Below are 23,823 nucleotides of genomic sequence, written 5' to 3' on the forward strand. Positions count from 1 at the left end.
AGAATTTACTTACCGATAATTCTATTTCTCATAGTCCGTAGTGGATGCTGGGCGCCCATCCCAAGTGCGGATTGTCTGCAATACTTGTACATAGTTATTGTTACAAAAATCGGGTTATTATTGTTGTGAGCCATCTTTCAGAGGCTCCTCTGTTATCATGCTGTTAACTGGGTTCAGATCACAGGTTATACGGTGTGATTGGTGTGGCTGGTATGAGTCTTACCCGGGATTCAAAATCCTTCCTTATTGTGTACGCTCGTCCGGGCACAGTATCCTAACTGAGGCTTGGAGGAGGGTCATAGGGGGAGGAGCCAGTGCACACCAGATAGTCCTAAAGCTTTCTTTAGATGTGCCCAGTCTCCTGCGGAGCCGCTATTCCCCATGGTCCTTACGGAGTCCCCAGCATCCACTACGGACTATGAGAAATAGAATTATCGGTAAGTAAATTCTTATTTTTGCTCAGCATTTAGATAGCGATTCTGACCTCCTCTTCTGTCCACTCAGAACTGAGAAGTTCTGCTTCACCTCTGTTTAACGAGGGTAGTTCAGGTGACTAGAGGAAACGCAGCAATCATGTTCCAAAGGCTGCTGGATTGTATTGTTATGTTTGAAGTTATAAAGTGTCTCGTAGTAGGCCGCAGGTTGATTTGCTATGTCCAGGGGGTTTGGAATCCGGGGTGCCCTGTGAATTCAATGCGATTTATTGCATTTTTACTTATGAGCTTGCGTGAAAACAGATTGTTTGCTCCAATGCTTAATGTGTAAAATTTCCGACCAACCGGCAAGCAGTAGCTTGTTGGATAGTGAGAATGGAGAATGCACTGATTCTTGCCTGCTGCATCAAGGCAGTCCTAAGTTCAGTGTCTGTGGGGTTTATTTTTTGCTGTGCTACGAATGTGTTGTGATCGAAATCATAAGGTAGATAAACCTCAAAATCAGTTCTCCTAATTCGTGTGCAGGCTGGATCAACGCCCTTCCTAAGAATCACCGTAAGGACACACCAATGGCTCCCCATCGAATTGTCCTCTGGAATTGTTCTTTCAGTGTAGCTGTTAAGGGCATCTTGAATATGGCATAAGTGGGCAGGCCCCAAAGTCTAGGGGGACACTCAGCAACAGTGGGTTCCCATTTCCAATGGCCGCGTAATAGGGAGAATAAAAACATCAACAATATAATGTAAAGCCCATTTATTAAGTAGTAGTGATTTGATTCGGGAATAAGATTTGTTGGGAGTAAAAATTGCAATCCTTATTGGTGTGGGGTATTTCACCTGCCAAGAATCCTAAACGTCGTATCCAGCCAGCAGAGAGACGCTAAAGGCTTGCTCAGAGGTAAATAGGTTCTTATACGACCTGGGGTCAGGAGCAACATTACAGTCCCCCATAATAAATAATCCACCTTTTGCTGACTTATTGTAGTATCGGGAAGTACAGAAAGTATATTTATTATAGAGATACCCAATGAAAGAAGGGTAAGGCACTGAGCCCTAGCTGTCCAATGAGTATCAAAGGACCGTTATCACGTATGATTATGGCCACACCATTATGCTTAAAATTGAGAAATGTGCTATAATCGTGTTATGGAAAGACGTAAACAGGCTTATAGTTTCTCTCTATGGGTCAGATTCAATTAGCCATGAGTTCCACAGTGTTAATTCTGCAGTGTTCACCTTACGTGAAGTGCATGAAAGAGTGGGGGTATCATTCTGAGACCCAAACATGTGGCCAATAAGATATCTAGACAGTGTAGAAGGCTGTTAGTGGCCATAAGCAAAGTATTGGAGGCTGTTACGTGGGGTCGCAGGGTTAATTTTCACAGCTTTTATGAATGAAGGAAAAATATTAGCCAGCAATTGTATTCCAGCAATTAAAGGTGTTCAGTGCATTTTGGAGACCATTAAAATGTCTCTCTTGAAAAATTTTAAACGTTTACCTACAAGTTTGTAAAACATTGGAAAAATAATGCAATTTCTCCCAGTGGAACCTGAGTTTCCTTAAGGCGGATTTCTAATTGAATAGTAGAAAGGTTTTGCCCACAGTGTAAAGTCGCCTGACCTAATTCATAGCCCCTGTATATTACCCACTAGAGTGCATCTGAAACCAAACATACACAAGTATCACACAAACCAAGAAGCCTTGTAGTGTGTGATAAAAAGACCGCTTTGGCATTAAGTAAAGGATTGTGTATGCATAATGCATGGATAGCTGTAAATCTGCTCCACACTACATAGGTTGGCTGAAAGGGTTGTATATGACTGCAGACAAGTTGTGTCGCTATCGCTGTACAGGAGTTTGTGTCGGGATATGATCCGATGAAATCAACTAAACCACCTTCCTCTTCTCTTCCTCCCCAGTATGATCCAGGAGCCAGCACTGCCACCAGGATGGGAAATGAAGTATACCAGTGAGGGGATCCGTTACTTTGTAGATCATAATAATCGCACCACAACCTTTAAGGATCCAAGGCCTGGCTTTGACTCAGGGTATGTGTGACGAAATGAATATAACTGGAGAAAAGAATAGGGCAGATAGGTCAGTGGGCAAGAAGGATGAGGACCAGGTAGGAACTGCTGAAGAGGAGGATGAACTGAAGTGGGCGGGGAATAGAGAAGACATGGGGGAGGGGCCTACCAGTGGCTGGATTTTGGGTAATTGTCTTAGACAACAGAGTAACAGGCAGGACACAGAGTATTTGTGGTGTGAAAGGAGGGTGGACAGAGTTAACATAAACACACAGCATTGTATCGTACCACAAGCATTTATGACATTTGTAACGGAGACACTCCTGTTTGAGTGACGGTAGATTTAGTTGGTAGAAACTATATAATGTGAGCCTGCAAGTTTGATGTTCATTTATAACCCTTTCTCATCGCAGGGTTAAATCAGGGGGATCACCCGGAGCTTATGATCGCAGCCGAAGCTTCCGCTGGAAATACCATCAGTTTCGGTTCCTGTGCCATGTGAGTCACTGGAAATCCCTCCTGTTTTTACCTACCATAAAAGTCCCTCCCAGTGGTACCCACCACGTAAAATCTTACCCACGTATTGGCACTTAGCATCCTGCCACACATGCGGTTCTACTCTCATAGTTATTGTATAGTCTAAAGCTGCAGCGGTGTGATCCAGTATAAGACATAACGGGGCAGATGTATTAAGCCTGGAGAAGACATAAAGAAGTGATAAAGCGGTGATAAGTGCAAGGTGATAACGCACCAGCCAATCATTACGGATTTGAAAAATGACAGTTAGGAGCTTATTGGCTGGTGCGTTATCACCTTGCACTTATCACCGCTTTATCACTTCTTTATGCCTTCTCCAGGCTTAATATATCTGCCCCAAAGTGTCATACAACAGATTGGCACGTCCTATGTGTGCAGCACATGTGCTATGTTAATGTGCCTCTCTGTATGAACAGTATATAATTGTCATTTTGACCTTTTCCCCCGACAGTCAAACACACTCCCGAGTCACGTGAAGATCAGCGTATCTCGACAGACGTTGTTTGAAGATTCCTTCCAGCAGGTAACTCAAGATATACCTTGGAGTAAAATTAAAAAGGACAATGATCTTTGATTTACCATTTAAGTAGTGATATTTCAGGGTACAGAACATATCTCATTTGGAGGCTTCTTTAGGATTTTACTGAAGAAGATCTCCTAAGTGTTATTACTCCTCATTAGTCATGATTTAAATGTATCCTCCTGTACTCCGATTTAAATGAAAAAATAGTTTACTATTTATTACATGAACCATACGTAAGCACAAAGAATGCTAATATTGTAAACAGCATTAACATTCATATAGATTATAGGTATCATAGGCACAGCACAAGGTGGGTCGAGGGAGGGGGGTGGAAGGGGACTTTAACAAATGTCTGACAATAGAAAAGCAGGAACCCTCAGATAATTACATACTTCTCTCCATTCACTACTGAATGCTTCAGGCAGATTCAGGTGTTTGGTGCTGGACAAGTTATTACAAATAACAAGGGTGATAATTACATTTTAACTCCCCTACGTTCTTGCTCTCCTCCTCAGATCATGAACATGAAACCATATGATCTCCGCCGGCGCCTTTACATCATCATGCGTGGTGAGGAAGGTTTGGACTATGGAGGCATTGCCAGGTAAGCAAACTATATGGCATCTACTAGTGGGGCAAAATTACTTTTTCTTTTTTAGCCATTTAGGAATGTGGTATCTACATGCAGGCTGGATTATAGATACATTGTATTTAACAATAGGATGTAGTATTTGCAGCCTGATGGATCTGATGTGTAACTAGCGATGTACAGCATCTGTAATCAACGCATTTCGCAATGTTGTATCAGATGTAGCTGTATCGCATCTTACTCATGTTACTGTATCATATTATGGGTTTTTAGTCTAAATAAACTCTGACGTTGCTTTACCCAATGTTGGTGCCCCATGCCATTACTCCTAGGTCTCTATCTCCCTAGTTCCTTGGTGTCTGGATCTTCTGCCTCTCCAGTCTTTCAGCTCTTGGATCTTGGACCTTATTCTTTGTTGTCCCCATTGTCTGTCTAGTCCATGTGGCACCTAAATTTTGTGTCTGTGTTCTCACAGTTTCATACATCCACACTAGTCCCTTGTGACGCTTTCATCCTCGGTGGTCCCTTGGCTCCTGGCTCCCGTGTTTCTCTCTGTGTCCTCCCAGTGGTTTTACCCTATGGTAGGTTACGTCAGGCTGTTCTACCACAGGGTAGAACCACGGACAGGATACGGGGGGCTCTCAACATGGAGCCCAGCAACTGTGAACCTTCAGCCTAGCAACAGCTAAATATTCTCTCTCTCTCTCTCTTTCTCTGTAACCTTACTACAGCTGCTCCAAGGGTCCATAATCTTAAGCAATCTGTGTGCAGAACCTACCTTTAAAGGTTGAGATGTGATTTAAGGTGTATATCTTTAATCATGTTTTCCCGTCTTTTCTCATTCTTCCCCTCTTCCCCAATCCTCTCTACACATTCCTTGTATCTCACTTTCTCCCTCCCCTATTCTGTACATCCTCATTACCTCTGCAGAGAATGGTTCTTTCTGCTGTCTCACGAGGTACTGAATCCCATGTACTGTCTGTTTGAATACGCCGGCAAAAACAACTACTGCTTGCAGATTAACCCGGCCTCATCCATAAATCCTGACCACCTTACCTACTTCCGGTTCATCGGACGCTTTATTGCAATGGTAAGTAAGAAACTTGTCTGGAGCAGTGTAGTGTGTATCCTTGCCTATACAGTCTGTAAAACGGTCTGTGGCCCTATCCCCTTCAGGCTCTCTACCATGGAAAATTCATAGACACTGGATTCACTCTGCCATTCTACAAGAGGATGCTGAACAAGAAACCAACATTGCGAGACTTAGAATCCATTGATTCAGAATTCTACAATTCCATTATGTGGATTAAGTGAGTACAGAGCAGTATGATTGCGCTGTGATCAGGGCAAAGTCCCGCCCATTGCCTGCACATAGTGGGCGTGACTATTTTGCGAGCTGGACTAGTAGCCTATCAGGTCTTTGGGAACAAGTGACATCACTATAGACTAGTGAATGGATAAGCTGCACTCATGTGGCCTCCACTGCCAGTATTAAAGGGGGGAGAATATGTATTTTACACACCAGCCTCTTGGTCGCTACTGCGCCTCTGCATACACAACGTGGGATGTACACGCTGTAGAAGCTTTTATGGATTTTCACGGAGTAGCAAAAACTCGCTAAACTTCATGAATATCGGCACTGCGTGTAACTCAGAATCAGGCAACTAGTCTGCTCCCCTCCAACACCTCTGTGTTACCACCCTCACTCTAGTTTCCTTATCCAGTCTAAGACCCCTCCATTCTAAAACCTCAGCCACTCAGCCTCCCCTATGTACTACTGCCCCTCAGTACCAGATGTCCATCCTGAGCTTCCTTCTTCCTCCTGCAGGGAAAACAACTTGGAAGAGTGTGAGCTGGAGCTTTACTTTGTGCAGGACATGGATATCCTAGGGGAGGTGACGTCACACAAGCTGAAAGAGGGTGGAGAAAACATCCGAGTGACGGAGGATAACAAGGAAGAATTTATCACGTACGTAGGCTGGACGGAGGTCACCTCTCCATCACCTGGTTCCTAGCATTGTGTGGTGTACAGGAGGTGTCTTACCTGTGTCCCTCTCTCAGGCTTCTTACAGACTGGCGATTCACACGTGGGGTAGAGGAACAGACCAATGCTTTTTTGGATGGTTTCAATGAAGTTGCCCCATTGGAGTGGCTGCGGTACTTTGACGAGAAGGAACTGGAGGTGAGGGCACACTTCTAAGGGGTAGATTTATCAAACCTTGTCAAAAGGACAAATGGAGGTGTTGCCCATAGCAACCAATTAGATTCTAGCTAGCATTTAATAAAATATACTAGAAAAAGGATAGCTATAATCTGATACGGGCAACAACCTCACTTGTTCTCTTTAGAAGATTTGATAAATCTCCCATTAAGTCTCTAATCATGGAGCCATCACATTTAGACTGTATCTATTACAATATAATAGCTGTACTGGTCTTGAGCACATACGTTGTATTTCAGCTGATGCTCTGTGGGATGCAGGAGATGGATCTGAATGATTGGCAGAAGAATACAATCTATCGGCACTATACCAAGAACAGCAAACAGGTCCAGTGGTACTGGCAGGTGAGTGTAAAGAGACACTTAGACACAAGCAGGGCGAGTTACAGTTGTCACATGGCCAACGGCACAGCAACTTGACCCCCATGGTGGCCGGATCTCGCCCCTATGGGGCTGCAAACAAAAATTTGTAAGTCTGGAAGTACTGTCAGTGGGGCATATAACAATTCACAGCTAATTGAATCGAGTAATTTGCAGCTAATTGAATCACCCCCTATAGACTTCAGTCACTCCAGGCAAGAAGCAATGCATCCGGTGTGCGCAATGTGGTGGTAATACAGATGTGGTTGCAGTTGCTTACTCCCTCGCAAAGTACCGATTATGAGTACTGTTCTGGGCATGCGCAAATAGGTCCTGCAACATGGACGCAGGGCGGCATCAGACTGTCAGTGACTGACAGTCTGTTGCCTTTTGTGGGCGGGGAGGGGCAGTGACAGCCTCCATTTCTCCAAACAAAGGCTTGTTGTTACCGTTACAGGGAAGGGAAGAGGCCAGGATCTCCATGAAAGGTAATAGAAGGGAAAGGGGAATTGGGAAAGGCTACTGCACTAGTCACATACAACAATATATGTTCTCATTGCCCCGTATTCCAATTACATAACATATAATCACATTTGGGGTGCTGCCACAGACAATATCGTTGCCAATATATGTTAGAGCACATTTAGAAGAGAAGAGAATCCCTGTAGCCCTGTACAGATGGAGCCTCCCTCATCGTTGCCGTTTCTCTGCTTAAACGTAGGATTAGTCACACCTAAGCGATAGCTCAGGTTGTTCAGTTGTTGCACGAACAGGCGCGTTGAGGCATGACTGCATATGCAGCATTCAATACACATCTTCACCACTGTGTGGCTAATGCTCCACTAATCCAGTACTGTAGAGCGAATAGCAGTGGATTGATCTACAAGATCTGGCAAATGGTCAGTGACTACTGTAATGTTACTGTATACTGTACACACAGACCAATGGTCAGACGGAAAAGAGTCAATAAAAAAAAAAAAAGAAACCAATAAATCGATCAATAAAATTTGTGGCTAATGCTCCACTAATCCAATACTGTAGAGCAAATAGCAGTGGATTGATCTACAAGCTCTGGCAAATGGTCAGTGACTACTGTAATGTTACTGTATACTGTACACACAAACCAATGGTCAGACGGAGAGAGTCAATTTAAAAAAAAAAAAGAAACCAATAAATCAATCAATAAATTAGTGTATACAGACGCAAGCGAATGTGTTAAAGCGATGGTCCATTGACTGGTTATGTGAGCGTCCAAGCCTGTAGACTAATCAATAAATAAAAATAGTGTATACAGACGCAAACAAACGTGTTAAAGCAATGGTCCATTGACGTTAGGCATACAGTACTGTATGTGAGCGTCCAAGTCTCGTAGCCAATACAGCAAAACCCATGGGAAGGGATCACTGCTTACATTTACACATGAGCTTGTGTCTCTCTCACCAGGCATCGTGACCAAGCGGTGAAGTGTCCCGCACCCCATGCTCAGAGTACCGGGTTCAATTCCCAGAGTGCAAATGCTTTTGTTTTTTTGTTTTTTTTTCTTCTTGACACTTTATTATTATTTTTTTTTATAACATTCATATATTTAAGAACTTTACATTCAATAGAATTATTCACACAGGAAAAGACCTGTTTCCATAACTACCTGTCAGGACATCTGACACGCAAATCCGTAGCACAGTACTGTACTGTTTAATGTACATTCACTATGGCCCTCTCTAGTCCTTTCCCCCAACCAAAGCGACTGTAGTATCAGCACTTCATTTATATACTGTATTAGCCTCTTTGTCTGAAAAGATCAGTCTCTCAGGGGAGAGGGGAGGATGAGGGAGGAGGTGGTGAGTTCAGAGATGCTGTTGAAAATATTCATTCTCTGTCGGGACCCAAAAAAAAAGAGACCAATAAATCAATAAATAAAAATAGTATATACAGACGCAAACGAACGTGTTAAAGCAATGGTCCATTGACGTTAGGTTTATGTGAGCTATTAAATGAAATTAAAGTAAAATGGGCTTAAAGCTTAATATATCTGGTTCTGGGGGTCCAATCGGCTCAGAACAGGGTTAGTATGGAAAGGGAGACGATTATCTACCAGAGGATACCTATCCTAAGTTTCTATGACCCCCACAAGGATAACGGCAAGCGTCAGAACCCATGGTGGGTCTGAATTAACGGACCCATTATAGTCTATGGCAGGGGTGATGAACCTTTTTTCTACCAAGGGCCATTTGGATATTTATAAAATCCTTTGGGGACCATCCAAAAATTATCAATTTAAAAATTAGCCTGCTCCCAGTAGTTATGCCCCCAGTCAGTAGTTATGCCCCCAGTAGATATACCCCCAGTCAGTTGTTATGCCCCAGTACATATGCCCCCAGTCAGTTGTTATGCCCCAGTACATATGCCCCTAGTCAGTTGTTATGCCCCATTAGATATGCCGACAGTCAGTTGTTATGCCCCATTAGATATGTTCCCTAGTAGCGCCACTTACACACACACATTAAAAGGAAAAAAAAAATACTCACCAGCCCCGCTCCTGCTTCTGGCCGCCTGCTCCTCTGAACTATTGGAGAGATGTCATGACATCTCTCCCATAGCGCTGCACAGCCGCACATGTACACTGCCTGAGCCGGAAGCCGGAGCTCAGGAGTGAGCTTCTGCCTCCAGCTGCTGCTGAGGGGAAGGAGCCCGGGAGCCTACTGGTAACAAAATCTCTACGGGCGCCCGGCATCTCCCTCGGTTAGGTGAGCCGGGCCGGATCAAGTGGCTTTGCTGGCCTTATATGGCCCACGGGCCTGAGGTTCCCCACCCCCCGGTCTATGGGAAAATGGGTCCACTTTGCGCCCCAGGGTGCGGGGATTCTGGCTAGATAGAAAATACTGTACTGAGATGCTAAGCACGGTGTTTTATCATCCAGGAACTTAGGGAGGAGCTTTTATCTCTCCTTATTATACTTATAAAGATTACATTTGCCTCTGTAGCCTTTAGAGCAGAGTACGTTACAAGCTGTTCATGCTACTTAGTACTCAAATAGAAAATACTGTACAGAGATGCTGAGCACGGTGTTTGGCATCCAGGAACTTAGGGAGGAGCTTTTATCTCTCCCCATTATACTTATAAAGATAACATTTGCCTCTGTAGCCTTTAGAGCAGAGTACATTACAAGCTGTTCGTGCTACTTAGTACTCAAATAGAAAATACTGTACAGAGACGCTAAGCACTGTTGTTTATTTCTCTTTTTTTCACTATTGTCCACCTCTTGCTTTGTTACAACAACAGGCTTTTTAACATTATTGATAAGAAAAGTAACATTTTATACAGTCTAATTATTACTATTTCTGTGCCACTGTAAGACCAATTCTCTTCTCTTCTAAACTTGCTCTCCATCAGAGGACAGAGATTTCCTGGCCTCCAGGTAGCAGCTGTTGCGGATGGTTTGCGTGACCCCTTGGGTCATGCTGCCGGCTGTTGGTGCTGCAGATGATTTGATGCTGCGTTCTAGGATGCAGTTCAGATCAGTAATGCAGAAGGATGCATTATGCCCCCTGTTACATCACCATATTAGTGCTATTGCTGCTGCTTCTATGTAAGCAGCAGCGATAGCGGCTCCAACCACATCTGAATGAGGGCCAGTGTACTTTGGCTTTATTGCCGCTTCATCTAGAGAAAGATATATATATTTTTTTTTAATATTATATTTTCATAGCTTCTTTAGTTACTTTATATAACGGGTTCTCAATCATTTCCAACCTTGGCACCCACTAGCAGCCCATTTGTGTTATTTGTATTGCCAACATTTGCAAATCAGTACATTTGTAATGACTATAATTGCTACTGGGAAAATGTTTTTGTCCCGCTATGTATAAAAGCATTAAAAATGCTATAAACAAAATATTTAAAAAAATTAACAAGAAATTGAATGAATTGTACATATATACATATATATAACACAAAAATATCCTTATCTTGCGCTCGTAAAACCAGCAGCACTACAGGCGAGACCTCCGTTGTCAGATCTCAAACATACATAAGATAGAAAAAGTCATGATGAAGTCAAACTGACGAAACGCGTTGGGTTTATCAGTCATTAGTTAGTATTCCAGTTAGGGAAATTACTCCCTTTGCCAAGCGTACACCTTGCTATGGTGAGGGAGTTTATACATCTACCTACTGGATGTCTCTGTTGTCAGGTTATTAAAATTTATGTATAACCTGTTGCAAAATTCTTATGCTAAAGACTATTATAATATTACAATCTTATACATAAATTACAGTTGGATGTGAGGATTTTACAGCCAGGTGATCACAGTCAGAACTCGAAATGGATGTATCTCCAACCAGATGTTTGTGATAAGGACTTTGTTAACCAGACGTTAATTTATGTATAAGATTGTAATATTGTTTTATATGAATTTTTAGAAGGTTGTGTCAATAACGAACGCTTAGGATAAATATCGTTTGTTTCTGTACAATAAAAACTTTTAATTATTGTCATACAAAAGGCATATTGGCTCCCACGAGAATCCATTTCTATTTGTAATCTACTTTTAATACCTTATCTGACAGAGGGTATTTCTTGTTGGTTTGAGACTAGAGGTATAGCGCAAGATATTAGGGTTGATTTTTTGTTTTGTTATATATATATATATATATATATATAATGTTCAGATACTCAGTCTCTGCGCAAACAGTCCGAATGTTTCCAGAGTTAGTTCCTCTCCTGCTTTTAAAACTCCTCCACGTGCCGCTACATCCAGCTCCAAACCAATGGAGCAGAAAGGTATTGTTGCTAGGAAATTAGGAGAGCGCACTGGTAAGTTAAAAATAATATCTTTATGAATAAAATGTAATAGTAACGTAGCTCTTGCTCTGCTCCGTCTCGCTGATAGCACTGCACTGGCTCCGGTTCCAGCAGCTGACGTCACAACGTCCAGGGCGTGGTTACACACCGTGGACGTTGTGACGTCAGCTGCTGGAACCGGAGCCAGTGCAGTGCTATCAGCGAGACGGAGCAGAGCAAGAGCCGTGACGGTTTTTAAATACATGCTGTGTTTGTCTTCTAAAACTGAGATGTATGTTACTATTACATTTTATTCATAAAGATATTATTTTTTAACTTACCAGTGTGCTCTCCTAATTTCCTAGCATATATATATATATATATATATATATATATATATATATAGTCCCAAATTATCTGATTTATGAAAATCTTTAAATTGATACTAAAACTATAGCCAACAACTGCTTTTTTTATTACCACTACAGACTTTTTCTATTAGTTATTAGGGTCCTACTGTGATGCATGGGGCTAGCGATCCCTAGGACACTGCACTCCCTATGGGGATGATGTATTGTATCAAACATGCTAAACAACAAAGAAGTGGAGAAGTTGCCCATAGCAACCAATCAGGTTCTAGATATCATTTGTCAAGTACAAACTGTGATAGATAGAAGCTGATTAGTCACTTTGGGCAACTTTTTGTCTAATTATTACCTGGAGGTCCCACCAAGCCTTTACAAAAAAAATAGTCAAGCACCCCTAGACGTCAAAGTGAGTACCCCCAGGGGGGTACAAATAGCTTAGCTTGGGAACCACTGTTTTACATGTTACAGCTACAGCAACATTCACAAATTAAAATACACACATTTCAGGATCCTGTAACAGCCTGATAAAAGAGCAGTAGTACATGAGGCTTCATATATGCTGGCTTAGTGAATAAACACCCTTTGAGCCACTTGGAACCATAAATGGAAGAGTACAAAGAGAAATAGAATGTACACACTGCATAATTAGAGAACATGTCCTTTCAGACTTATTTTTTGTGCCAGGATATGGGAATAATTATGTACAATGCTACGTGATGCCTTTATATCGTGGTCGGCCCTTTGCGGTTCGGTGTGGTCCCATATTGCTGCTTATTCTCTCCACAGGTGGTAAAAGAGATGGACAATGAGAAACGCATTCGGTTGCTGCAGTTTGTGACGGGAACGTGTCGCCTTCCTGTGGGTGGATTCTCAGAACTGATCGGTGAGTTAATTTTTATGTCCGTGCTTAAACTCTGTGTGGAATTATTTTCTAACCTAGCCATTTACACATCTCTGGCTAGATAAACTGTCAGCAACTCTGGCATCTCACCCGTATTCTGTAATGTATTAGTCCTGTAAGTTATTTATTCTATGCATAGACAGACCAATAATCCTTACACTTCCTCCTTGTGCCATTCACCACCCATGTTTGTTGTATCTTGCAGGCAGCAATGGACATCAGAAGTTCTGCATTGATAAGGTTGGGAAAGACACTTGGCTGCCGCGCAGTCACACCTGGTAAGCGATGTAACTGACGCTATTATACACTACATCCAGCGCTCACAGTGTAGCCGCAACATCTGAGGTCACACCTGGTAAGCACTATAACTGATGCTATTATACACTACATCCAGCACTGCCCAATGTAGCGTCAACATCTGAGGACACACCTGGTAAGCGCTATATCTGATGCTATTATACACTACATCCAGAACTGCCCAATGTAGCGTCAACATCTGAGGACACACCTGGTAAGCGCTATATCTGATGCTATTATACACTACATCCAGCACTGCCCAATGTAGCGTCAACATCTGAGGTCACACCTGGTAAGCGCTATAACTGACGCTATTATACACCACATCCAGAACTGCACAATGCAGCATCAATAGCTGAGGTCACACCTGGTAAGCGCTATATCTGACGCTATTATACATTATATCCAGCACTGCACTGTGTAGACCCAACATCTGAGGACACACCTGGTAAGCGCTATATCTGACGCTATTATACATTATATCCAGCACTGCACTGTGTAGACCCAACATCTGAGGACACACCTGGTAAGCGCTATATCTGACGCTATTATACATTATATCCAGCACTGCACTGTGTAGACCCAACATCTGAGGACACACCTGGTAAGCGCTATAACTGACGCTATTATACACCACATCCAGAACTGCACAATGCAGCATCAATAGCTGAGGACACACCTGGTAAGCGCTATATCTGACGCTATTATACATTATATCCAGCACTGCACTGTGTAGACCCAACATCTGAGGACACACCTGGTAAGCGCTATATCTGACGCTATTATACATTATATCCAGCACTGCACTGTGTAGACCCAACATCTGAGGACACACCTGGTAAGCGCTATATCTGACGCTATTATACATTATATCCAGCACTGCACTGTGTAGACCCAACATCTGAGGACACACCTGGTAAGCGCTATAACTGACGCTATTATACACCACATCCAGAACTGCACAATGCAGCATCAATAGCTGAGGACACACCTGGTAAGCGCTATATCTGACGCTATTATACATTATATCCAGCACTGCACTGTGTAGACCCAACATCTGAGGACACACCTGGTAAGCACTATAACTGATGCTATTATACACTACATCCAGCACTGCCCAGTGTAGCGGCAACATCTGAGGTCACACCTGGTAAGCACTATAACTGACGCTATTATACATTATATCCAGCACTGCCCAATGTAGCGTCAACATCTGAGGACACACCTGGTTAGCGCTGTAATTGACGCTATTATACATTATATCCAGCAGTGCACAACACACCTGCAGAATAGCCACTACCTTCTTCACTTTCTAAGAGCTTCCCATTCTTATACATCAGCAAATCATGTTTTGTTAACTCTCTGGGGTGATAACATACTGTATAATGACAGAGTATGGGAATTCTGGCCTGAAATTATCCAGTTTTGAGAACTGCAAAGTAGATAATTCCTTACCCATGATCAATGATGGGAGAAACCTAGTGTAGCAATGGAGGATAGTATAACACCTCATATAGGTGCTTCCACAGATATTTCAGTGAAAGGATTTTTTTTCCCCTTTCTCTAAAAAAACCATACAAAATAACAAAATAGTTAACGTGTTAGGTTGTGGAAAAAATAACTGCTCACCTCCATTACAAGGAAAGAAGAGCTTTGGTGGCAGCGGCTACTGCTTGTTCTTGCTTCCTGTCTATATTTACAGCTGCCGATTATTTTACTTTCCCACCAACTGATCCTGGCACACCACATAAGGGGACCGACACCAGCTGACCACTGTCCTGTTTGGTTGTCAGCAAGCCACTGCTCCTGGTCTGTGGAAGTCAATGTCTCAGTATGGAGCAGTGGTCTGGTAAACACCAGGAATACCCAAAGAAAAAAATATGATTTTAATTACCTACCGGTAAATCCTTTTCTCGTAGTCTGTAGAGGATACTGGGGATCCATTTAGTGCCATGGGTATAGACGGGTCCACTAGGAGCCATGGGCACTTTAAGAATTTGATAGTGTGGGCTGGCTCCTCCCTCTATGCCTCTCCTACCAGAATCAGTCTAGGAAACTGTGCCCGAGGAGACGGACATACTTTGAGAGAAGGATATAAAAGGATAACGGTGAGAATCCGAACCAGCACACACAAACGAGCAAAGCCATGCTAACCAAACTTGGAACAGCAACAGCTCAACCAAACAACAACCAAGTAACAGTGCAGGCCGAATGAAACACTGGGCTGGCGCCCAGTATCCTCTATGGACTACGAGAAAAGGATTTACCGGTAGGTAATTAAAATCCTATTTTCTCTTACGTCCTAGAGGATACTGGGGATCCATTTAGTACCATGGGGAAGTACCAGAGCTCCCAAACCGGGTGGGAGAGCGCTGAGGGTCCTGCAGAACTGATTGACCAAACTGAAGGTCCTCAGAGGCCAAGGTATTGAACTTAAAGAACTTTGCAGACATGTTCGAACCTGACCAAGTAGCTGCTCGGCAGAGCTGTAAGGCCGAGACACTGTGGGCAGCCGCCCAGGAAGAACCCACTGACCTAGTCGAGTGAGCCTGTACAGATTTTGGAATCTGCAATCCTGCCGTGGAATAAGCATGCTGGATAGTGAGCCTGATCCAGCGTGCAATTAACTGCTTTGAAGCAGGACACCCAATCTTATTGGGATCGTAAAGAACAAACAGCGAGTCCGATTTCCTGTGACGAGCTGTTCTCTTCTCATACACCTTCAAAGCGCTCAACCTCCAAAGACTTTGAAGTAACAGAGGTGTCGGTAACAACCGGAACCACAATTGGTTGGTTGATGTGAAACGCAGACACCACCTTAGGAAGAAATTGCTGACGAGTCCTGACTTCAGCTCTGTCCTCATGGAAGATTAAATAGGGGCTCTTGAGACAACGCCCCCAGCTCCGACACACGTCTTGCTGAAGCCAAGGCCAACAGTGTGACGGTTTTCCACGTAAGATATTTTACGTCTACCTTCTGTAATGGTTCAAACCAGTCTGATTGGAGGAACTGCAGCACCAAATTGAGATCCCAAGGTGCTGTTGGAGGCACAAAGGGAGGCTGGATATGCAGAACCCCTTTCAAGAAGGTCTGGACCTCAGGAAGAGATGCCAATTGTTTATGAAAAAAAATGGACAAGGCCGAAATCTGGACTTTTATGGTGCCCAGACGTATGCCCACATCCACACCCGACTGCAGAAAAAGCAGGAAACGTCCCAGATGAAATTCCACCGCAGAATATTTTCTGATCTCACACCAAGAGAAGTATTTCTTCCAAATACGGTTGTAATGTTTAGATGTTACCTCCTTCCTGGCTTGGATCATAGTCAGGATGACCTTGTCAGGGATGCTTCTCCTGGCTAGAATCAGCCGTTCAACTTCCATGCCGTCAAACGTAGCCGTATTAAGTCTTGATAGACGAACGGCCCCTGTTGCAAGAGATCCTCGTGAAGAGGTATAGGCCACGGATCTTCCAGGAGCATCTCCAGAAGGTCTGCGTACAAGGCCCTTCTTGGCCAATCCGGAGCAATGAGAATTGCTTGAACTTTTTCCCTTTTTATTCTTTTCAGAATTCTTGGGATCAGCGGAAGTGGAGGGAACACGTACACCATCTGATAGACCCATGGAGTTGTCAGAGCGTCCACTGCCACTGCCTGTGGGTGTCTCGACCTGGAACAATACCGCTTGAGCTTCTTGTTGAGACGAGAGGCCATCATGTCGATTTGTGGACATCCCCATTGATGTGTCAAGCACCTGAACACCTCTGGGTGAAGGCCCCACTCCCCCGGGTGCAGGTCGCGTCTGCTGAGGAAGTCTGCTTCCCAGTTGTCTACTCCTGGAATGAAGACCGCCGACAACGCCACAGCATGTTTTTCTGCCCAGAGGAGAATTCTTGATACCTCTGACATTGCTGCTGCTTTTCGTTTCTCCCTGTCAGTTTATGTACGTTACTGCCGTCACATTGTCCGACTGAACCTGAATGGCCCGATCTTGAAGAAGATATGAGACCTGCAGAAGGGCGTTGTACACAGCCCTGAGTGCCAGAATGTTGATTGGAAGGATGACTTCCTGACTTGACCATCTTCCTTGAATCTGCACCCCTTGGGTGACCGCTTCCCAACCTCTGAGGCTTGCATCTGTGGTTAGCAGAATCCAATTCTGAATCCCAAACCGTCGGCCCTCAATTAGGTGTGAAGTCTGTAGCCACCACAGAAGGGAGATCCTGGCCTTTGGCGACAGACGGATCCTCTGGTGCATGTGAAGATGCGATCCGGACCATTTGTCCAACAGATCCAGCTGGAAGGGCCTCGCATGAAACCTTCCGTACTGAAGCGCCTCGTAAGAGGCCACCATTTTCCCCAGAAGGCGAATGCATAGATGCACCGATATCCCGGTTGGCTTCAGGACATCCTGAACCATCGACTGGATTACCAATGCCTTTTCCAACGGAAGAAAAACTGTCTGCGACTCTGTGTCCAGTATCATACTCAGAAATGGGAGCCTCCGAGTTGGCTCTAAATGAGATTTTCGGGAGATTTGGAATCCACCCGTGATCCAGGAGTAGCTTGGTTGTGAGACCAATGCTGTCCAACAACCTTTCCCTGGACGGTGCCTTTATCAGAAGATCATCCAGGTACGGAATTATGTTCACTCCCTGCTTGCGAAGGAGAAACTTCATCTCTGCCATCACCTTGGTGAACACCCTTGGTGCCGTGGAGAGGCCAAATGGCAGGGCCTGGAGCTGGTAGTGACAGTCCTGTAGTGCAAACCGTAGATAAGCCTGATGAGGCAGCCAGATCGGAATGTGAAGGTATGCATCCTTGATATCCAGAGACACTAGGAATTCCCCCTCCTCCAGACCTGAGATCACCGCTCTCAGAGACTCCATCTTGAATACTCGTAAGTACGGGTTCAACGATTCTAGATTCAAAATCGGCCTTACCGAACCGTCCAGTTTCGGTACTACAAACAAGTTGGAATAGTACCCCTTGTTTTGCAGATGAGGTGGAACTGGAATAATGACGTGAGTCTGTACCAGTCTTTGAGTGGCATTCTGTAAGGTTATACTTGCCTCTTGTGAAACTGGTAAGCCTGATTTGAAGAATCTGTGAGGTGGGAGCTCCTGAAACTCCAGTCTGTAGCCCTGGGAAATAAGATCTATGACCCAGGGATCCTGGCATGATGTTGTCCAGATGTGACTGAAATTTTTTAGTCGGGCTCCCATCTGCCAGTTTTCCAGGCCACGCAGTCCACCGTCATGCAAAAGGCTTTGAGGAAGCAGAACTGGAGCTCTGTTCCTGAGAACCGGCAGTTGCTAGTTTGCGTGGTTTACCTCTAGCGCCTCTGTTGGCATTAGAAGATCATCTGATTTTGCCCTTAAACTTGGCAGTCTGAAAGGACTGTAGGGTCGGTCCTGAGAAGGTCTTCCTGGTTGGGGGAGCTGCAGAAGGAAGATATGTGGACTCACCCGCAGTTGCTTTGGAGATCCATTTGTCCAGTTCATCTCTAAATAAGGCCTCTCCTGTGAAGGGTAGGCCTTCCACGCATTTCCTGGAGTCCGCAGTCCACTGGCGTAACCATAAGCCCCTGTGTGCTGACACTGCCATAGCAGTGGTGCGTGCATTAAGCAAACCTACTTCTTTTATGGCTTCCACCATAAAGTTTGCAGAGTACTGTATATGTTGCAGGAGTAACACAATCTCCACCCTAGATAAGGAATCCAACCCTCCAATAAGGTTACCCGGCCATTTAGCAATGGCTTTAGTAATCCACGTACATGCTATAGTGGGTCTCTGAGCCACCCCAGCAGCTGTGTACAAGGATGTGATTGTAGTCTCAATCTTACACTCAGCTGTGTCTTTCAGGGAGGCTGCACCAGGGACGGGTAACTCAATCTTCAGTGACATCCTGGACACAGATGCATCCACTATCGGTGGAATTTCCCATTTTTTCCTGTCCTCAGGAGGAAAAGGAAAAGATAAGAGTAACCTTTTATGGATATGAAATTTCTTATCGGATTAACCCACGGTTCTTCAAACAGGGTATTCAATTCCTTTGACACAGGAAAAGTGACTGAGAACTTCTTTTATACATTAAAATAAGATTCCTCACACTGCTCTGTCACCTTATCAGGAATTTGTAGCACATCTCTGATAGCTTCTATAAGAGCCTGTATTCCTAGTGACAGAGCAGCGTCCCCCCCTTCTATATCCACCTCCCCCTCCTCCATGTCTGACACCTCAGCGTCAGAGTCAGACTGCAGGATATGGGCCAGAGTTCGTTTTTGTGGACAAATGGCAAGGGACTGAGATGCTTGTTTGGGTACTGAGTCTCTGTTCATAATCCCATCCACAGACTGTCTTAAGTATTTTGTCTCTTTCTCATTGCGGAACAATTTATTAGAGATATTGGAAATCATTCCTTTGAGGGAATTCAGCCACGCTGGTTCAGCCCTGCTGGCCTGAGAAGGTGCACTACACTGAGTACATAGTAGTGAGCTCCCTGGGGAGGAGGAACACTCTGCTGTACATGAAACACACTCTTTGCCTGACATATTGTAAATGTGACAGCACACACACACAGGAAAGGTTAAAACCACAATTAACCCACAAAGAGCCCTTCCAGGGAGACACAGAGGTATTTGGAGCCAGCACACCGCGCCCTTATTGCTAATGCCAAGCTTAGCCGGGTCGCAGACTAAGCACCCAGATTGGGGACTTAGTACACTAATAATCGCCCCCCCCCCCCCGCTATGACCCCCTGGTACGTGGAGGTAATCTGGAGTCACACCAGAGGAGCTGCGCGTCCCTGTCAGTCAACGTCTGTGTCTACTGCAGAGGGAAAATGGCGCTGGTGAGCTGCTGGATCCGCTCATAGTGAAGCCCCACCCCTTCAATGGCGTGCGGTCTTTCCGCTTTTTTTTTTATACTGGCTGAGGTAATTTGTGCTTAAAATGGAGACAGAACCGATTCAAGGCTTTGTTTGCCAGTGTGGGTACTGTGTACAGTGTACTGAGTCTGGAGACGCAATCCGCCCCGGTTAGAATCCGTGCGTCTCCGTACCCTCATGGCCGGTGACCCGCTAACTGGGATGCCAGCTTAGTACTCCCCACTCTACTTTCTTCTGGCTGTGTTAGGGGTGGCCGCCTGCTGCGGGAATGTACGCACGCCGTGGTGGGGCTTGCGAATAGTTCCCTCAGGAGCTAGTGTCCTGTCAGCGGGGAATGGGACCATTAACCCTTCAAGAGCTTAAGTCCCACAAAGCAGGCAGGCTGGTGCCATCCAGTCCTGCCTGAAAATAAAAAACAGAAAAATAAATGCAGAAAACTCCTCAGGAGCTTCCATAAGCGTGACCGGCTCCTTCGGGCACATTTTCTGAACTGAGTCTGGTAGGAGGGGCTTAGAGGGAGGAGCCAGCCCACACTATTAAATTCTTAAAGTGCCCATGGCTCCTAGTGGACTCATCTATACCCATGGTACTAAATGGATCCCCAGTATCCTTTAGGACGTAACAGAAAAACAATTATCCCTAGTTGGAATGTATAAGCACATTCTCTGACCGCTTACATTAATGCGGTTACATGATTGCAAGCAGGGCCCTCTTACCTCATTTTCTGTCTGTTATCCAGTCCTGTTTTTATCACCGTTCCCAATTGTAAAGGGCAGTGGAATATGCTGACACTATATAAGTAGATGGTAATAAATAATAATGTACAATCCCTTTTAAATTGGCAGATATCGGATATGGAAAAGTTATATTCTAAAACCAGGAACAATATCCAAGTATGCCAGTAAATTACTGTTACCCCTTCTCATGAAATGTCCCTGTCTCCTCAGCTTCAACAGGCTGGATCTGCCGCCTTATAAGAGTTATGAGCAGCTGAAGGAGAAGTTATTTTTTGCCATTGAGGAAACAGAAGGTTTTGGCCAAGAATAACACCAGCACCATTTGGAATGAAGACAGCCGGGAGGAGGCTGATCAAGATCCCAATTGGACTCGAGACACGACCTGGATTCAGAATATAGGTGTCCAGTCCTCAGAGGTCTTGTATGCAAAAATCAGCATGTTGGAAAGAGTCATTTAGACCGTGCAACTCTAAAGCACAAGTGGTCACTGTGATCGCACGGCTAATATGAAGCTGAAGATCAGCAGCGACACCACTTTGGCTCAGCCCAATAAATAGCAGCCTTCACTGTTTTTAGGTTGACTCTAAGGAAATGCCTGGACCATAAACTGAGACTGTGAGTAGTAGGGCGTATGATCATCCCGATAGGAATTATGGCTTTAATAAATGCTTTTCTATGTTTTTCCCCAGATATATTTCCACCACTGGGAACTAGTTTGCACATATATTATTTCCTTTTGAATTTCCCCAGCTTCTGCCATTGTCTTATAGGCTGAAAATGAGAGGGCGCAGGCAGAAAGGGGGGAAAGGCTTGTTTACCTATTCCTCTTCCTTGTGCAGTTTTTAACACACCAAAAAATCCGTAAAACAAATAATCAATGTTTTTATTAGTGCTTTCTGAAACTCTTACACCATGTTAAAGAATTTTAAAGGCAGCATGTTCTATTTTTATTTCATCCATCTGAGCTAAGTCATTTTACATTTCAGAATATCAGAAATCTATGAAAATGTAAAATAATTTAGATGTTTTAATCGCCTATTAGCGTTGCTAAAATAATACAGTGGGAGGGGTGTCATCTCAAACCGCAGTGCAGGAGAACATGAAATGTATCAGTAGGTGCCGCCAGCTTACATGTGATGCACAGATGTGTGTGTACCGGCACAGCCTGCAGTGAGCACTACAGAGATGTAGTCAGTAATGTCCGATTGGTGAGATATGAGGGCCAATCAGCAGAGCCCAGCAATCGGGCCACACACGCTGCTGACCCCCAGCTTATAGGCTTTTATCTTACAGAAGTGTAGATTCCCAAAACCGTTTTTATTGATTGACTGAATTGAATGTAACTAATGTATACATTTAGGCCTATGGAGTAGCCGTTTGCCTAGGCGCAATTTAGCTAGAGGCTTTCATATTGAGGAAGGTTAAATCACTGGCACATTGCACGTTTTAAAGCTGAAATATTAGGTTTCAATTGTACAATTAATTGCTGCATCCATGTGACCATACATGCACTATTAGATATTACAACACATTTTCAGGCATCTGTAGTCTGGATAATCACAGTATTGTCTTATGACATGGCTACAGTTGAACTAGAACTCCCAGAATACTTGCAGCGTACACCAGAACTGGAGGAGTTAGATCCATATAAACAGAACTCTGCATCAGGATGTGTCCCGGACAGTTGTACATGCTCAGTGCATAGCAATGAGAGAGTCCTAATTATCTTATTGTGATTTACGGCGGTCCGTTAGTGGGAAAATAATAATAATCAGTCCTTTTGTTTGTGCACCTTGAATGACAAGTCAGAAAGGCTCCAATACTCTTACAATCATGTTCTCTAAATACATTACCTTTTTGTTTTCAGTTTATATCATGTTTTCAAATACAGATACTGTACATAGCGTGTATATAATAAATGATGGTGTGACATATATGTATTAAATTGGTAATGTGCAAGAGCCTTTACCAGAGATTGTATAGGACGGATCTGCATCAATGATGCTTAATTTCATATGCAATAAATACACAGGTTTGTATACAAGCTGCCTGTCTTGTTTATTTCCAGGTGTGTGGATGTAGGGATGGGGACTAGACCACTACAGGAAATTGCAGAAATCATACCAACATTTATATTTTTAGACACACGGTGAGATCCTTGCTATGTCCTATTTTTACTTGCGATTTCCCTTGAACTCCTCGGAGCCCAGATAGGACAGATTTTGACTAACTTTTCTTGAGATCTGGACTATGTGTGCTTACGATTTTGGCTTATGTGAGATTTTGGCTTATGTGAGATGTCATTGACATGTGAGAAGAACTAGATAGTACACCAATCTAGCAAGGATTGACTTGCCTGCACAGTCTATCTTTTCCTGCGATGCCGACCTGGCGGGACCGCGCATCGGGATCGCAAGGTGACTTTCACCTTGCGATCTGCACTAACTTTTCTTACGATTTTGACTATATAGTCAAAATCTTAAGAAAAAATCTCACCGTGTGTACACACCCTTAGACTTAGCTGACGAGACATCCTATCAGGTAATTGCCCCAATAGCACAACATGTGTTGCCTGAAAACCAGTAATAACCCGATGACCAAGACATATTGGTAAATTCGATGAGAAGATGGCCGCACGCACAGTCCGTTAATAGTGGTAAATTCGATGAGATGATAACCGCTATAGGACTATTAGTGCAGTCATCATCCAACCACTTTAGCCACTTGTATTGAGGGGACAAAAGGCCAGTCTTGTTTTTGGCCCAGTATCCACTAGATCAGCTTGTGTGTGGCAATACGTCCGCTGCAGGCTGGGACTTGTAGTTCTACAACAGCTGAAGAGCCACAGATTGCTTGAGGCTGCCACACCAAAGGTGAAGGCAGTTTTTGTGGGCTGATCATACTCTGGAGAATGCAGCTTATTGAGGTCTCTCAGCATTGTGTCTGTTTGCTAAATTAATAAATATGGTGATTTCTTTGTGTCCACGTGACAAGCTAAAGACACTTTTAGGAGCTTACAGACCCTTACCCCGCTTGTAGAAACTTTTTAAGTACGCTGATTTTTCCGACCAGAGATATGCTCCGAAGGTTTGTGGGACGGGGTGGAAGTGAGAATATTCATAATTGTCCAGACACATTAATTTATGCTTGCACACAATCCT

At 44.0% G+C, this 23,823-nt stretch overlaps 1 protein-coding gene across 2 annotated transcripts in view; it reads left to right on the forward strand.

The window, feature by feature from the left end:
* The window catches only part of WWP2 (WW domain containing E3 ubiquitin protein ligase 2), a 181,943-nt gene extending 159,237 nt beyond the window's left edge, over positions 1 to 22,706 (forward strand). For both annotated transcript variants that reach the window (XM_063945465.1, XM_063945464.1), the window contains exons 11-22: positions 2,354 to 2,482; positions 2,875 to 2,959; positions 3,450 to 3,521; positions 4,037 to 4,125; positions 5,041 to 5,200; positions 5,287 to 5,420; positions 5,939 to 6,079; positions 6,172 to 6,292; positions 6,571 to 6,675; positions 12,625 to 12,721; positions 12,945 to 13,017; positions 20,873 to 22,706. In XM_063945465.1, the coding sequence (XP_063801535.1) occupies positions 2,354 to 2,482; positions 2,875 to 2,959; positions 3,450 to 3,521; positions 4,037 to 4,125; positions 5,041 to 5,200; positions 5,287 to 5,420; positions 5,939 to 6,079; positions 6,172 to 6,292; positions 6,571 to 6,675; positions 12,625 to 12,721; positions 12,945 to 13,017; positions 20,873 to 20,972 (1,306 nt within the window). In that variant the 3' untranslated portion in view covers positions 20,973 to 22,706. The remainder of the gene's footprint in view (positions 1 to 2,353; positions 2,483 to 2,874; positions 2,960 to 3,449; positions 3,522 to 4,036; positions 4,126 to 5,040; positions 5,201 to 5,286; positions 5,421 to 5,938; positions 6,080 to 6,171; positions 6,293 to 6,570; positions 6,676 to 12,624; positions 12,722 to 12,944; positions 13,018 to 20,872) is intronic.
* Positions 22,707 to 23,823: the final 1,117 nt, after the last annotated feature.

Source organism: Pseudophryne corroboree, chromosome 11, assembly GCF_028390025.1.
Source record: "Pseudophryne corroboree isolate aPseCor3 chromosome 11, aPseCor3.hap2, whole genome shotgun sequence".
In the NCBI taxonomy this organism is placed as follows: domain Eukaryota; kingdom Metazoa; phylum Chordata; class Amphibia; order Anura; family Myobatrachidae; genus Pseudophryne; species Pseudophryne corroboree.